This window comes from Lonchura striata, chromosome 1, assembly GCF_050655825.1.
Source record: "Lonchura striata isolate lonStrDom1 chromosome 1, ASM5065582v1, whole genome shotgun sequence".
Lineage (NCBI taxonomy): Eukaryota > Metazoa > Chordata > Aves > Passeriformes > Estrildidae > Lonchura > Lonchura striata.
In genome coordinates, this window is record NC_140703.1 from 40,893,398 (window position 1) to 40,907,305 (window position 13,908).

The 13,908-nt window shown below is 38.2% G+C and overlaps 1 protein-coding gene and 1 non-coding gene across 9 annotated transcripts in view; both read left to right on the forward strand.

Annotated features, from left to right (window-relative positions):
- The window catches only part of CEP295 (centrosomal protein 295), a 42,811-nt gene extending 29,191 nt beyond the window's left edge, over window positions 1–13,620 (forward strand). For all 8 annotated transcript variants that reach the window (XM_021544976.4, XM_021544980.4, XM_021544981.4 and 5 more), the window contains exons 18-29: window positions 164–270; window positions 2,134–2,227; window positions 3,791–4,024; window positions 5,130–5,290; window positions 5,523–5,682; window positions 7,519–8,144; window positions 8,797–8,970; window positions 10,150–10,267; window positions 11,027–11,230; window positions 11,702–11,807; window positions 12,343–12,442; window positions 13,259–13,620. In XM_021544976.4, the coding sequence (XP_021400651.3) occupies window positions 164–270; window positions 2,134–2,227; window positions 3,791–4,024; window positions 5,130–5,290; window positions 5,523–5,682; window positions 7,519–8,144; window positions 8,797–8,970; window positions 10,150–10,267; window positions 11,027–11,230; window positions 11,702–11,807; window positions 12,343–12,442; window positions 13,259–13,306 (2,132 nt within the window). In that variant the 3' untranslated portion in view covers window positions 13,307–13,620. The remainder of the gene's footprint in view (window positions 1–163; window positions 271–2,133; window positions 2,228–3,790; window positions 4,025–5,129; window positions 5,291–5,522; window positions 5,683–7,518; window positions 8,145–8,796; window positions 8,971–10,149; window positions 10,268–11,026; window positions 11,231–11,701; window positions 11,808–12,342; window positions 12,443–13,258) is intronic.
- Window positions 1,811–1,894, forward strand: LOC116184352 (small nucleolar RNA U2-19). The gene has a single exon (XR_004149118.1). It is a non-coding gene; the product is annotated as a small nucleolar RNA U2-19 (small nucleolar RNA).
- Window positions 13,621–13,908: the final 288 nt, after the last annotated feature.

A 13,908-nucleotide genomic window follows, 5' to 3' on the forward strand; every position in this document is an offset into this window, starting at 1 on the left:
AAGTTACGTAGGTGAGAGGAAAGTGGTTAAGGATGGGCAGAATCAGTGCCTGAAGAGTGAGGCCAGCAGCAGTGGAGTGTTACTGCCCTCTGCTGTGCATTGCTCACTATGAAGTCGAAAATGGCTTTTTGTTCCTTATTGCTTCTGTTACTTTTGTGTTCAGCCCAGTCTGAGGATTCTCAAGTGTCTCAAGATTCACCAGTTGTCGCTGCTGAAGGTGGAGAGAGACTTAGAACAAGTTCTGGACCATCATTCAGGCTTGATAATACGGTTGGTCATATCAAAATAATCATATAACTCACTATTTTGTGATGTAATCTGTGTTATATTGGGTGGCTAAGAGTGGGTGCACTATTCTAGATGCAGCAGTAAAACAAGCACCAGGTAAAGAGGTAACCACTGTGATGCATCTGCTGGTTCTGTTCCTGTTCATACAGCATGGGATGCTGTTGCTCCTTGGTCAGGGCACACCATGGGCTTACACTCAGCTTGCTGAGACTCCTTCACAGTGCTGCTCCCCAGGCAGGCCCAGCTGGGACTGGTGCTTTGGCTTCTTTCTTCACAGGTGCTGGACTTTACCCTTGCTGGGTTTCATACCATTCCTGTAGAGGCAGCCTCAGAGGTCCTTCTTGATACCAGCACTGCTGTTCAGTGCATGGGATGCTCTTCCTGCCTTAATGTATCTGCACATTTGATGAAAGTGTGGTGTAACCTCCTCTGAGTCATGGCCAAAGACAGGGACCTGTGTACTTGTTCACCACCTCCACAGAGTGTGTAATCCTTCAGTCACTGACTTCTGAGCCTGATGATCCAGCCAGGTTTTTACCCTTCTTACTGTCCATCCATCCAGGTTCCAACATCCAAACTGGGATCATGGAATATTGTGAGAGTGTTAAAAGCCTTGCCAAAACCAGCACCAATCTCCCTACTTTCTCTCCCTCAAAGATTCCATCATTTTCGTAGCAGATAAAAACAGTATTTAAAGCATGCTCTGTATGACATGGATATATAAAAATACCTTGGGTTGTAAATATTCTACATGTGTATGTTTATATATATATATATATATAGTGAGAGAGAGGGTATGTAATGAGAAATGTAGCAGAAGGGTTTCCTAAATTTTTAATTTTCTTAGGGCACATTTTAAGTCAAAGTTTGAAAAGGACTGTTCACATCTAATTCTTCAGAATTTTGAAGTACAAGAATTCTCATTTGTGGCAAGCACATTTCTCTCCCTCTCAGGATTTTTCATGGAGGTGCACAGAGAGAAATGAAAGAGAAAACAATTTCTATTTCTGCTCCTTGTTTTCCTATGTGGAATGTGTTTGGAGAATTGTTTACCTGGAGTGAGTGCTTGATTGGATTCTGGTGAGGATTGTTTGAGCCTGATGACCAATCCAATCCACCTGTGTCGGGACTCTCGAGAGAGGGTCACTAGTTGTGTTAGAGTCAAAGAAAGTAGTATGTAGTTTTAATATCCTCCTTTTATATAGCATATTAATGTATTTTAGCATAGTTATAATAAAGAAATAATTCAGCCTTCTGAATTGAGTCAGACATTGTTATTTCTTTGCATTGGTTTCGCCTGCATTTACAACACTCATTATCTGCTTTGTGACTTTGTAGAGCTTACCTTAAAATTAAAGATGATAATGCTTTAGAAGATTTTGTATATTTTAGTTTAATTTAGTAGAATAGATTTTAAGTCTACTGTGTGCAAAAAGCTCAATATTGGAAGTGCTTGTAAAGTTCATGAGTTTTTAATGTTACACATGTATGTCCCTCTGAGATCCACAATTCAACTTAAGTGGGTCTGTGATGAGAAATAGCCAAATCTGACCACCAGAAGATAAAACAATCTTCCAGGTGTCATGATTTATATGCAGTTCTGAGAGGCTTTATATGAGAGTGAGTGTGTGTATGTATGTGTGTATGAGGGGGGCTGTTGGGGGTGATGTGCCTGGGACATGGGGTGTGAATGTGTTGTACTGAGCAAGGATGAATCTATATTTGCCAGATTGTGCAAAACATGAAGGCTCCTACACTTGAACTGAGCTCAGAATAAAATCTGTGTGTTTAAAGTTTTACTTCTGAACATGTGAATACATGGTAATGTATGTTACTTTATCCTAGGAAGTGCCAGGTTCAGAGGCTTCTATGCAAAAAATACCCCGTGATGGCACCTTTTCAACCAGTGAAGTGTTGAATGCAAGCCCCGTTGACACTGGTGAGTGTTCAGGTTTTGTTGTTCTTGTAAAAGGAAAATTGTAGTTTCATTTCATGGCAGAATGGGTCTAACTCACTGAATATAAGTTCTTCTGAAATAATCCTATGTCAAACTTCACTGAAGATTGATTAATATATCTTACAGAGTTGAGTATAACCAGAATGTTTTCGTAGGGGCTCATGATATTTTACTTTTATAATAGTTTAGTATTATTATACATCTGCTTTGGCAAAGGATATTTTGAGTTTTATTATGCAACTGTAACGCTAGCAGTGGCAATTTTTGTTTTAAAAATTATCTTCAAATGATACATTAATAAAAGTTTCCTAATCAATCTATATCGTGGATTATTGCAGAGCCATGATAGTCTTGCTGTTAAGAGACTTGTTCCAGTATCTGCTTGTCACCACAGTAATTCTTAATGACTTATTTCTGAAAATGCCATTTGAGTGCCCTATTGACTTTTAATAGTTTTCTGGGAAATGTGTTCTTACTATTTTTTCTCTGTAGTCTGCCTCTTGATGTTAGTTTTTCATAAAATCAAAACTAGTTCCTTTATAATAAATATGTAAATGATCCTGACATTATTACTTGTGAACATAGAAGTGAGTTTGAAATTGATTAGAGAGTGACCCTTGGATTTACTTACATTGAGGCTTAATTTTGGATCATTCTGACACGCACCTGATTTCTTAAGAAATGTAGATATATGTGTTATTCCATGTTTATAAATCAATTTTTGAAGATTACAGTTTTTACAGCCTGAGATTTCAATGGCTTATTTTAACCCTAATGTTTCAAAGAGATGTTATTTTGAGTAGTAAACTTTATGACTCGTGACAGGTCTGTGTTTTATTGATGTAAGAAAGCTAAAGCCATTTCTAAGATAATTTTCTTGTGTTTTTTCTTCTCTATTCTTTTTTAGTTAGTTTTTTAGTGAAAGAAAAATACTAGAATTTTTCTTGAAGAAAAATACCAGAAGGTATTTGACTAAATAAATTTTTCAAGTCTAGCTGTGTCTTCACCATACCCTCAGTGCTTTGTAATGACCTTTTCTGGTAGCTTTGTGCAGTTCTTCTGTAAGCTTATGGCTAAAGAAGGGTTGGTGTACTGTTTAGGAACATGATTTTGGTTGTCTTGGTCCCTCAGATTTCTAGTGTTGGTATGAAGCAATTTCTGTTTGAGCATGAATAAAACCACTGTGGAGTGTCATGAAGATACTCAAGATCACATGAAAGGATTGACAAATTTATATGCAGTAGGAGGTAAAGATGTGCTAGTTAGCATAAAATAGCAGTATTAATTCTTTTTGGATTTTATTTCAGTATTTCTTAAGTCTACATTCTGGAAAAGTGCTATGTACTGACTGCTCCCTAATTAGATATTAGCAACTTACGTTTGTGAAAATGTGTGGTAGGGTTTGTAGGAGTGTTGACAGGAGACAAAGAAATAAAACCCCAGAACTCTCTATGAATATTTCAGGATACTAAGCACTGTCTTTTCAAATGATACAGTGTAAGAGGTTTGTATGCAAAACTGTGAACATCTAACTTACTATTTCAGGATTGTCTTCTGATAGTAGAGGAGATGGAATTCTGAGAGAAACAGGAAGCCACCCTTGGAACTCCTCACTTCCTTTTACCTTGCAGCAGAGGCAAGAGAATTTTTCTGGAGCATGTGAAAGTCAGCTCTCCAAAGGAGAGATGTACTTTTATAAAGAAAACCAGATACAGCAGATCTTGGGGAGACCTACTGGGAACTTGAACTCTTACTCGGAGGACAGTACACATTTCCAAGGTATTCATTATTTTATAGCATTTTTGTGCTTCTCTCTGATCATACAGAATGAGGAGCTTGCTCAGTGTTAGGTATTGGTCTGTATTATTTATATTTATATTCAATTTACATTTTAAAGTCAATAAGGATGCAAGAATTCGATACTTTTATGCCACCAAGCAACATTTTAATAACTTTCTTATTTTGGTTTTTTGGGGTTTTTTTTTGTTTTTTGGGGTTTTTTGTTTGGGTTTTTTTTTGTTTTTTGTTTTGTTTTGGGTTTTTGTGTGTGTGATTGTTTTTGTTTTGTTTGTTTGTTGTTTTGTGGTTTTTTTGGGGGGGGGTTTTTTTGGCATGTTCAAGGAGACTGTATTTTCTTTAAACTGACAAAGGACAGATTCAGATTAAATACTAGGAGAAAGCAATCATAGTGAGGGTGTTAAGGCACAGGTACAGTTTGGCCAGAAAAGTTGTGGATGCTCCATCCCTGGAAGGTTGGATAGGCTTTGACTAACTGGTCAAGTAGAAGGTGTCCCATTGCAAGGGGCTGGGAACTAGATGATCTTTAAAGTCCCTTCCAATCCAGAGCATTCTAGGATTCTCTGTACTGTCTCTGTACTGTAGACAGCAGACATTTTTGTACCACTTCCCTCACACCCCCAGTTCTTCTTTTAAAATTGAACAAACTCATTTATTTAGCTGCTCTTTGAACCTCATGTGCTACATCCATCCTCTAATCATCCTTGTGGCTCTTCATTGGTCTTGTTCTGTTGCGAGTTTTGTACTGAGAAGCCCACACTACTTCTGAGCCAGTCTCACAAGAGCTGAATGGCGAACTTGCGGACTTCACCTTTTCATTTAAAGAATAATAGAATTGAATCAGGGTAGCACTTTCTTACTGCTTTATGTACCTTCATTCTTCCAAGATTCAAAGAATTGGATGCTGTAAAGATTTCATTTTTACAGCTGGTATTTGTATACCTGCAGAATACTATAGGCTTTATTTACTGTATATAGACACAACTTGTGATATGTCCATTGTTTTGGGTTTGTTTTTTTTTATTTTGGTTTTGGGGGTGTGGGTGATGTTTGTTTGTTTTTAAAATAACCTCTTTTTTTTTTTTAGCTCTAGCAACTGAACTCTGTTCTCCTGAAATGGAGAGACCTTTTCCAAACTTCCATCACCAGCTCTTTCAGCCTCTGGAACCAAGTGTTGACTTTGATACATCATCATCATCATCCTGTTCTCAATACAGAATTTCCCAACACAGTCGAGAATTTAGCAAGGTACTACAGAAAATACTCTGGTGGAGGAAAGCTTTGGCTGAAGTTTTTTGTAAGATTTAAATGTATACTCCCTATACTATTTAGAAAAAAAACCCATATTTTTTTTATATATGTAGATTTCTGTTTGTAGCAGAAACATGACCCAAAAATCAAAAACTACCTTATTCTTTTTGTCCTTCATATTTCTGAGAAAATTAATCTTAAGTCAAAATTTTTTTTTTTATGCCACTAGACTTCGGAATTTTCAACAGAAAGTCCCAATGTGTCTGAATTTCTAGAAGAGGAAAACTCTGGTCTGAACAGACAAAGAAGCAGTCAGCCTTCTAGTCTTGAAACAAATGGGCAAAACATTTCATCAGAAGAAGGGCTGGTTAGAGAAAATGTTACTCCAGGTATGTTCAGTGTAGTTTTCAAAATCAGCTTTGTGCCAGTGTATAAATACCAGCCCTTAGTGTGGGTTTGAAATGGAGACAGATCTCGCTTCTCTCAGCCGTGCTTTGAAATGTCTTATCTCCACTCTCAAACACAGTCTCCTCTACCACCTGTAATGGTAGAACTAAATTTTTTAAAGTTAATTTCTTCAGCAGTATGACTGTGATACAAAAACAGGTCAGCATATTCAAGTCACTTTAATGGATATTATATCACTTATTCCCTCTGCAATGATTTGGTTGGCAAAGAAATACAAACTCTGGCTGAAACTGCCCTGTGTTATCTCTCTACAAAATGAAATGGATGATAAGACAGCACCTTTTGATCTATGGTGTTATAATTAATAACTGGAAGTATATTATTAAGTTAACTGCAGCTTATAGCAGGAAAAATATTTTGTAATGTTTTGCAGTTAAATTTAAATTAACTTGATATTTCATGTAATTCTAAATTCTAAAAGTTTCAAATGTAGCTAGTAGCAAACTAAATATTTCTGGAGCAAAAATTGGTGTTCCAGTGTTTCAAGATGCTCCAGCAAAAAGCTGATAAGGAGCAGGAAATGTGGGACAATAATTCAAGTAATAGATGTAGTTCTAATGCAAAGGTTATTGGTCAGTTATATTTGTGACTTGCTAAGTAATAAAAAATGCTAGAAGAGGTTGACACTTCAAGATGTGATTGTGGTCACAGTAAATAGGATTTAGGAAGCTCCACTGTAACTTCAAACAATTCTATTTCTAAATTGCTTATAGACACAGTCTTTGTGGTTTAACTGCAAAATCTTAAGTGTTTTTATAACTATGAAATAATTATTGTTATGCTTTAAAAGGAGGGGGGAAATAACATAAGTGGCAGGCTAAGCAAGTAAAAACTATTTTAGATTGTTCAAGGAAGGCTGACATGGAAATGCATCATCCACAGAATTTTCTGTTGATGGCTGATGTTGCAGTGTAATTCTTCCCTCCCTATTAACAGCTCTTTATCAGCAGACAATATTATTTATAAAATTAGATATTTTCTGTGTATCAAATAATAAAAAAAATGTCTAAAGGAAACCATTAAATATTTCTGTGGTACTTTGCATGTGTATAAAAAGCCTGGTGATAGCTGGAGTCTGTGTAACCAATTTTATCAAACTTAGGACAAAAAAGAAAGGGATCTAAACAATGCTGTTGTCTGTCTGGCAGATGCTATTTTACTGAAATGCCTCCCCAGTCATGTTGGTAATGTTGATAGCCAGTCTTACTCTTTGCCCAGCCTCTTCTGGGGAAAAATGGTATCTTGACTTCTATGCTCAGATAAAGAAAGATAATTTAGGGTGCAGTACTGCACCTTGGAGGAACAGTAGTCTCTGTTGCAGTTTTATGTTGCTTTCTACATTCAAGACTTTCTGCCCAAGTAATGGTGTTTTGGGTCGTTTTCTTTCTGGTTTAGAGACTTAGTTGCAGTCCCAAAAGCAACTCAGAGGACTTCCATTTAAAGAGTATAAGCTGTAAAGCCTTCTGACTTCCAGTGTAGTTATGTCAGCACCATCACAAAGTCCATTGCTAAACATATTCTAAGAAGCAGCAAAAAGTGTTGTTTCTTGAAGTTTTGTGCACAGTGATGGAATAGTTTTCTGTAATGTTAATGGTATTCTGTTTGAGGAAACTTAAGCAGTTTTTTAAACAAAATGTTTCTTCCTATTTACTAGACTTCTTGTTATACATTACTGAAAAGTCTTCTTATAGAGAGACTTAAAGTGGAAATTCTGTTTTGTTAGCAAGAAGTTTGACTTCTGACAATTTTTGAAACAGGATCTGAAGAATCTTTTCACCCACTGCAATTAGAATCTACTCTGAGTGATGATTGTCAGAATGCTGATCAGCCAGAGGATATGAACATTGTGTCACAGAGACCTTTTGAACAAACCCCTGGAATTAAAAACAGAGGCAATGAGAGCTGTATTTCACCTGCAAGTGGATATGAAGAGCTGTCAAGAAGTATGGAATGTATTACTCTCCAGTGTTCAGTGGAAGATCTGCGGAATGAAAGTCTGGAAGAGCAAAAATCATTTTATCAACTAGATCCCATACCAGTTACAATGGATGAAACTTCCTCTGAGCAGTTAGTAAAAGAGGCTGTGTCTTCTGAAAAATTACCTTTGAAGGCATTTGATAAGAAGAAGCTTCCTGAAAAATCAGTTCATGTAGATGAAGTAAATAAAGCTATGGAGCTGCATTCTCAGTGCAATATGGATATAAAGGAGCCGGATCAAAGCTTTCCAGAAGGACAAGAATCTCTGAGGGTTCCCAAGGAAACCAACTTGGAAGACTCAGACATCTGTTTGCACAGTGTTGTACAGCAGAACAGTTCTTTATTCCAAAGACATGGAAAACATTCCCATCCTGTGCCCAGAAGCTCATATCATATTCCCGTCTGGGTGAGTACAGTAGAACAGATTTCCAAAAGCAGGGGATTTATTAGTTATTTTAGACCTCTAATATCTGAAAGCTTGGCAAATGTTGATTTTACAATTCTATTTCCTGTTTCCTGGAGTTTTGCCCTACTCCTTCTTCCAGATCCTAACACTGACATAATAAACAGTAGTTTAACTGAACTGAGTTCTCACAATGGTTGGAGGAGCTGTAGCATCCCTACTGCATCTCCTTCTCTTAGCACCAAGTGATAGTGTTCATGCAGCTGGGTTACATGGCATGGGTGCCTCACTGGACAGCCCCTGGCTCAATTTAGAAGCCTGAAGGATGTAAATAAATTAACCAATGCATAATCAAACTTAACTAAATCGTTGATGTAGCTTTAAAAAAATAAGTTTGCCCTAGAGCTCAGTAATTTAAACTTGTGGAGAGGGGGATTTTTTGTAGTTGTTTGGTTGCTTTGGGTTATTTGATCCAATTTTTTAAATTCTGATATACAAATGTTCTTTCTGTATTTCATTTACTGCTTGGGACAAGTTTTCTTTTTTCTATATGTTAAATGAGCTTCCTTTTTCTGACAACAGTTGTTGCTGTTGCTGAAAATACTGGGTTTTTACTTTTTCTCCTTACTAATGTCTTGATTAATTTATTTTTTAGGAGACTGAGTCAGGGCAAGGTATTATGGAAGAACCAGAGCTCACCCTGATAAGCTCCAATGACATCAGTATTGTAGAATTAGACACTGAACATCCTAACCAAGAGAAAACTAAGGAGGATGCAATGGATAACTCAGCATGTGTGGATCAATCTGAATGTAATATTTATACTAAGGTGAGAATTATGTAATGTGATTCTGGTTTGAACTTAGTATTAATTACAATAAGGAGAGGCCCCACTGTAGCAGTTCATCCACTGTTGAAAAACAAGAGGTTGTTGTGTTCTCCAAGCTTTGTAATTGCTTTGGATCATCTTGGTTTGATGTTGTGTTTTCCAGACAGATTGAACAGATCCTAGATTTGGGGTATTCCTTTGAATAACTTGTCATATTGATCTAGATAGAGTTTGGGAAGACTTGCTGCAAAAAACAAAACTGTCTTGCTGGTGTTTGCAAGACTTTTTAGTTGAAAACTGAATGAAAGGAGAGTGTGGAATAAAATGAAAACTATAGACTAGATAGGATAAAAAGGAGAACCCCCTCACCTTGTGAGGATGGAGCCATACCAGAGTGCCACAGCAGTTAGAGGTTTATGGGGAAAATGAATCAGCTCTTCATAAATGCCACACTTAATTAACCCATTCTTTTGGATGCTTGCTTATGTAAAGCAAAGGCTTTTGTAAACTGCAGAGGGGCTGGGCTGTAATGAGACCATAGTTTGGGTGCTGATGTAGAACCAAGTAATCTGCATCTGTTAGATGAACAGATTAGATTAAATCATGCACTAATTTCAAGAGCCATCTAGAGAGTTCCTGAAAGTGTCTAAGGATGGATTTTTATCAAGTAGTTGATACATGGGTGAGGTGGAGGTTGGCAGCTGGAGGCTGTACTGCTGCAGTGGATGTTACCTGCCTCTGGGAAAAGGGAGGAAAAGAGCAGGAAGAGAGTGATGAGGAGAACTGGAGAGAGCAGGAGGAAAGGAAAAGAAATTGGATTTGCAGACCTGTATTAAGAGCATACAATTGAAATCTGATGGGCAAAAGGCTTTAATGGATGGGGTGTTTTTTTGGTTTTTTTAGGTTTTGGGTTTTTTGGGCATTTTTTTTTTGTTTGTTTTGTTTGTTTTTTTTGTTGTTGTTGTTTGTCTTTTTAAGTTTTAAAATGTTTTTAGAAAACAGCTTTTTCATACCTATTACCAAAATTCATTTCTGATTTTTCTTTGCATCAGGCATAAAGACAAAAGCATGTATTTTATTTGTATTAGGTCTATGTTAGTGGTACAGTAGTACTGCTTCACTCAAATTTGTCACGTGCGTTAAGCATTTCCAATCCAATCACTGATCCTTTTGAAACAGGAGAGAGAATTTTTCCCACTAGCTCCAGATGCAGATTATTCAGCATTCCAAAGGCCTGACAGTTCTCCCAAAGCCCAGAGTCCCAACGAGAGTCACTGTCCGTCACATCGGACTGCAGGTAATTATGTGGTACTTCAGTACACTGAAGTTGAAAGTATTTTTTTAGTATTAAAATTATCAACAAAATATACCTCTCATTTAGAAAACCTAGAGCTGCTTTTACTTAGGCAAGTGCATCCTGCTGTTCAGGCTTGGTCTGTAGTACCTTTGACTGAGGTTTAGTGTGTGTCACATGGACTTGTCTCTTCCTGGGCCAGGGTCTTTCTCATGAAACTTCAGAATCTCTACCACTACACTTGTTTCATTTTGTAATGACTGAATTTTGAAAAAAAAATGTGCCATTTTCTGATTTGTTGTCATAATTTATATACCTTTGTTTATTTCTCATTTTCTGTTAGTCCCCCAAGTGCTGTAGCTAAAGAATTGTCCTTTTTCCTATTCTGATGGTAGTCTGGAACAGTAGTAAAATACTGTCTTTTTTTTGTCCAAGATGAACTGCAGTAATATGAAGGGGTCAGGAATTCACAGAACTTAATTGTGTTGGGGACTTGTTAGGTCTTCCATATGTTTTGATGCATCCAGATGCTTTTCATGCAGTATTTCTCACAGCATTAGTCTGGGCAGACCTGCTGACCTTTAGTGGATTCCACAGGTCTGAACTGCTGCTGGTTCTGCAAGATGCTTCATCATTCAATGCCATTCTCCTCGTGCTATGAACATGCTTAAGCTCAGCATTTTTAGAAGTACCTTGAACTGCATGACTTACTGCTCATTGTTAAAAGTGAAAGATATGGAGACTTTCCCTTTTCTTTCACAGTGATGCTGCTGGAATTTGCAGCTACACCTGGAAGTTTACAAAAATCTTTTTTAAAAAGAAAGCAGAATTTCATCCAGAAATCTCTGAAAAGAGTAGAAACAATAAAAAATAAGGAGAGAGAAAATGAAAAGCTGGAAGCAAGAAAGCTTCAAGGAGGAAAGTCTGAGAATCTAAGAAGCAGACAGAAGAAGTCTGATCTCTCTGGTAGGTTTATCCCTTCCAATAGCTGTTTATTTAGAAGAATAGATTTTATATTTGCTACATATTATATTTTATATTTGCAAACTGGGATATTCTTTAATACGTTTTCTCAGGGAATCAGGGAGCTTTGTTTTCCCCCACTGTCTGGCTGTCTGTTCAGTGTTGTAAAAGCCCTTATGGGGCCTTTTAATCTTTCACAATCAGCCCACCTTTACCATCATAAGGTGCCTCTGCAAACAACAGCTGCTTATCACAGAACAGCCACATTTAGCAAACTGATGCATCGGTAGCGCCTGCTCCTGGGGACTTTGAGGTTGGCTGTGGAGAGCCATGGATGGCATAAAGCACAGGCAGCAGCATCAAAAGTGAAACTGGGGGGATTTATTTAAAAATCTTTGGAAATTTCTCATGCCTTTGAGTTAGCTGAACTTGAAATTTTAATTTAGGGTATGTTTGGCTTTTTTTTCCCCTTAGGAAAAAATGGTGCGCTTGCCAATCAGTTGAAAAAAGTAGAAGTGAAAGTATGTTCTCCAGAAGATAGGAAGTCTGGAGAAATTGAAATGCACCAGCGTACATCCAGGTATTGCATGAACACAAGTACAAGAAGTTTAATTAGAAAAAAAAAAAAGCAGTTAATCTGTGTTTTGGGAAAGCTGCTGCTCAGTCTGCTTTTCCAGCTGGACCCAATGCTGCTTAACTATGAAGAGGGGGGAGAGGAGCCAGGGGTGTTTGATGCAGGTACCTGCTGGGAAATGCTGTTGCAGAGGTGGCACTGAGGAAGGTCACTCTGCTGCTGTCACTCTGCTGCTGTCACTCTGCTGAGGCAGCTGTGCCACCTGACATGGGGTGAAATTTGATGCCAAATTCACAGTTGCACTTGGGCACTTAGGAGCAGAAACAGGCAACAAGTGCAGCTCTGAACAGGGAGAGGGTTTGTTTGATGCAGCTGAAGAATTTGAAGTGGTTCTGGATTACTGGACAGTGCAGTCAAATTGTCCCAGTTGCTGGCAACTGACCCAGGGCAAAACCTTAAGCTTGTTAACCTACTCCATCTTTACCACTTCCTTCCTGCCCAGACACTGACTTTTTTTTTTTTTTTTTTCCTGTTTTCACAGACTTTATAATCAGCTTGCAGAAGTAAAAATCAGAAATGAAGAAAAAAGAAGGCAAGAAACTTATGCTAAAAACAGAGAAAAGGCTAAAGAGTTTCAAAAGGTGATGATAGTTTGCTACATGTCCTCTTGCCCTTTGGTTTCTTGATTTCACTGAGCTTCCAGTCAGAGTAATCGAGATGTGGCATGGAGGGGAAATGGAGACCCTCAAACCAGTCTGGATGTTAAGTGATGCCATTGGTACAGCCTATGAGGAGTTTTCTTGTCAACAACTGAGCTCAAGTTTTCTCTAAAAAGCCTCTGCCTCAGGCTGAATTGTTTTATGACCTGAGCTTGAGCAAAAAGGCTCCAACTGCTGGAAAGCTTGTAGCAAAAGAATAGCAGCCTTTTTCTTGGTCCAGACTTGACCAAATATCCATTTTAAGGCAGCATGGTGGTTTTTTGGGCTGCTTTGTCTACTCCAGGTAGGATAGGATTCTGGGCATGCCCAGTCTTGAAAGGTGCACGATCTTGTCAGCGTTTTGATGGCAGTTGTGGAACAGGGTTGAACAAGAGGCCTTGGGCTTGTCAATTCCCTTTCCCCTGCTGCACCCCAGACAACTGAAATGAAGGAAATGATGGATAACCCTAACGAGCTGCAACTACTGTGGGGGAATCCAGAGCCAATTCCTGCCTTTAGCCCTGGCTTTATGGTGGAATGAGTGGCTGCTCGTTACATTGCTTTGCAGATCCCATCATTAACAGAAGAGGAACAAGCACACCGTCCCCCCATGCCCTGTAATCTGTGGCCTCTTTGGAATAGAGGAGACACTGCCCATTCCTGATGTTTTGGTTACAGACACAGTACCCCTGGCATGCTGGCTTTAGCGCAGTCACTTCAGCTTCAGTACTGTGGTCTCATGGTTTGTTTTATTTGCAGAAAATGCTGGAGAAACTGCGAGCCAAGAAGACTTGGAAAGCACCATGACAGGCAAAGACTTTGAGCAACAAGGACACAGGGTGGTGGTGGTACAATCCAGGCCACTGAGTGGTACAGCCTCAATGGTGAACTGTGAAGCCATTTAGGAATCCTCAGCTTTAAACTGTGTAAGACAGTGAGTACCCCAAACCCCTGTGGTCCCTGTTCAAGCTCAAGTAGATGGACTGTACTGCTTTTTTCATTGTCTCAGACTGAGCTACTGGCCTGAAAGGCCTGTGTTTTGTTAATATTTTAAAGAGATGCCAAGTTTTGTAATATACATGTATAAAACATCTTCAAATAAAGTTTTAATGTTATTTGAATTCTCAGGTGACAAGACTTTTCTTCTGTAAAGCTGGAGTTTTTAATCTTTTTTGCACTATGTGATTTAAGAGTATGGTTTCCTGCAATTACATCTTAAAGCACTTGAATTGGAGAACTAAAAAATCTTACTTCTTCCAAAGACATGTTTTCTATTCCAGTTTTCTGAGCTAAGCACATTTTAAGGACAAATTCAAAGCTCAACTTTAGCTGTAAACTGAAGTTATTAATGGGTGCAGTACCAAGGGCTTTTCATTAATGCCCATTCTGTTTAAAATGCACCACAGCAA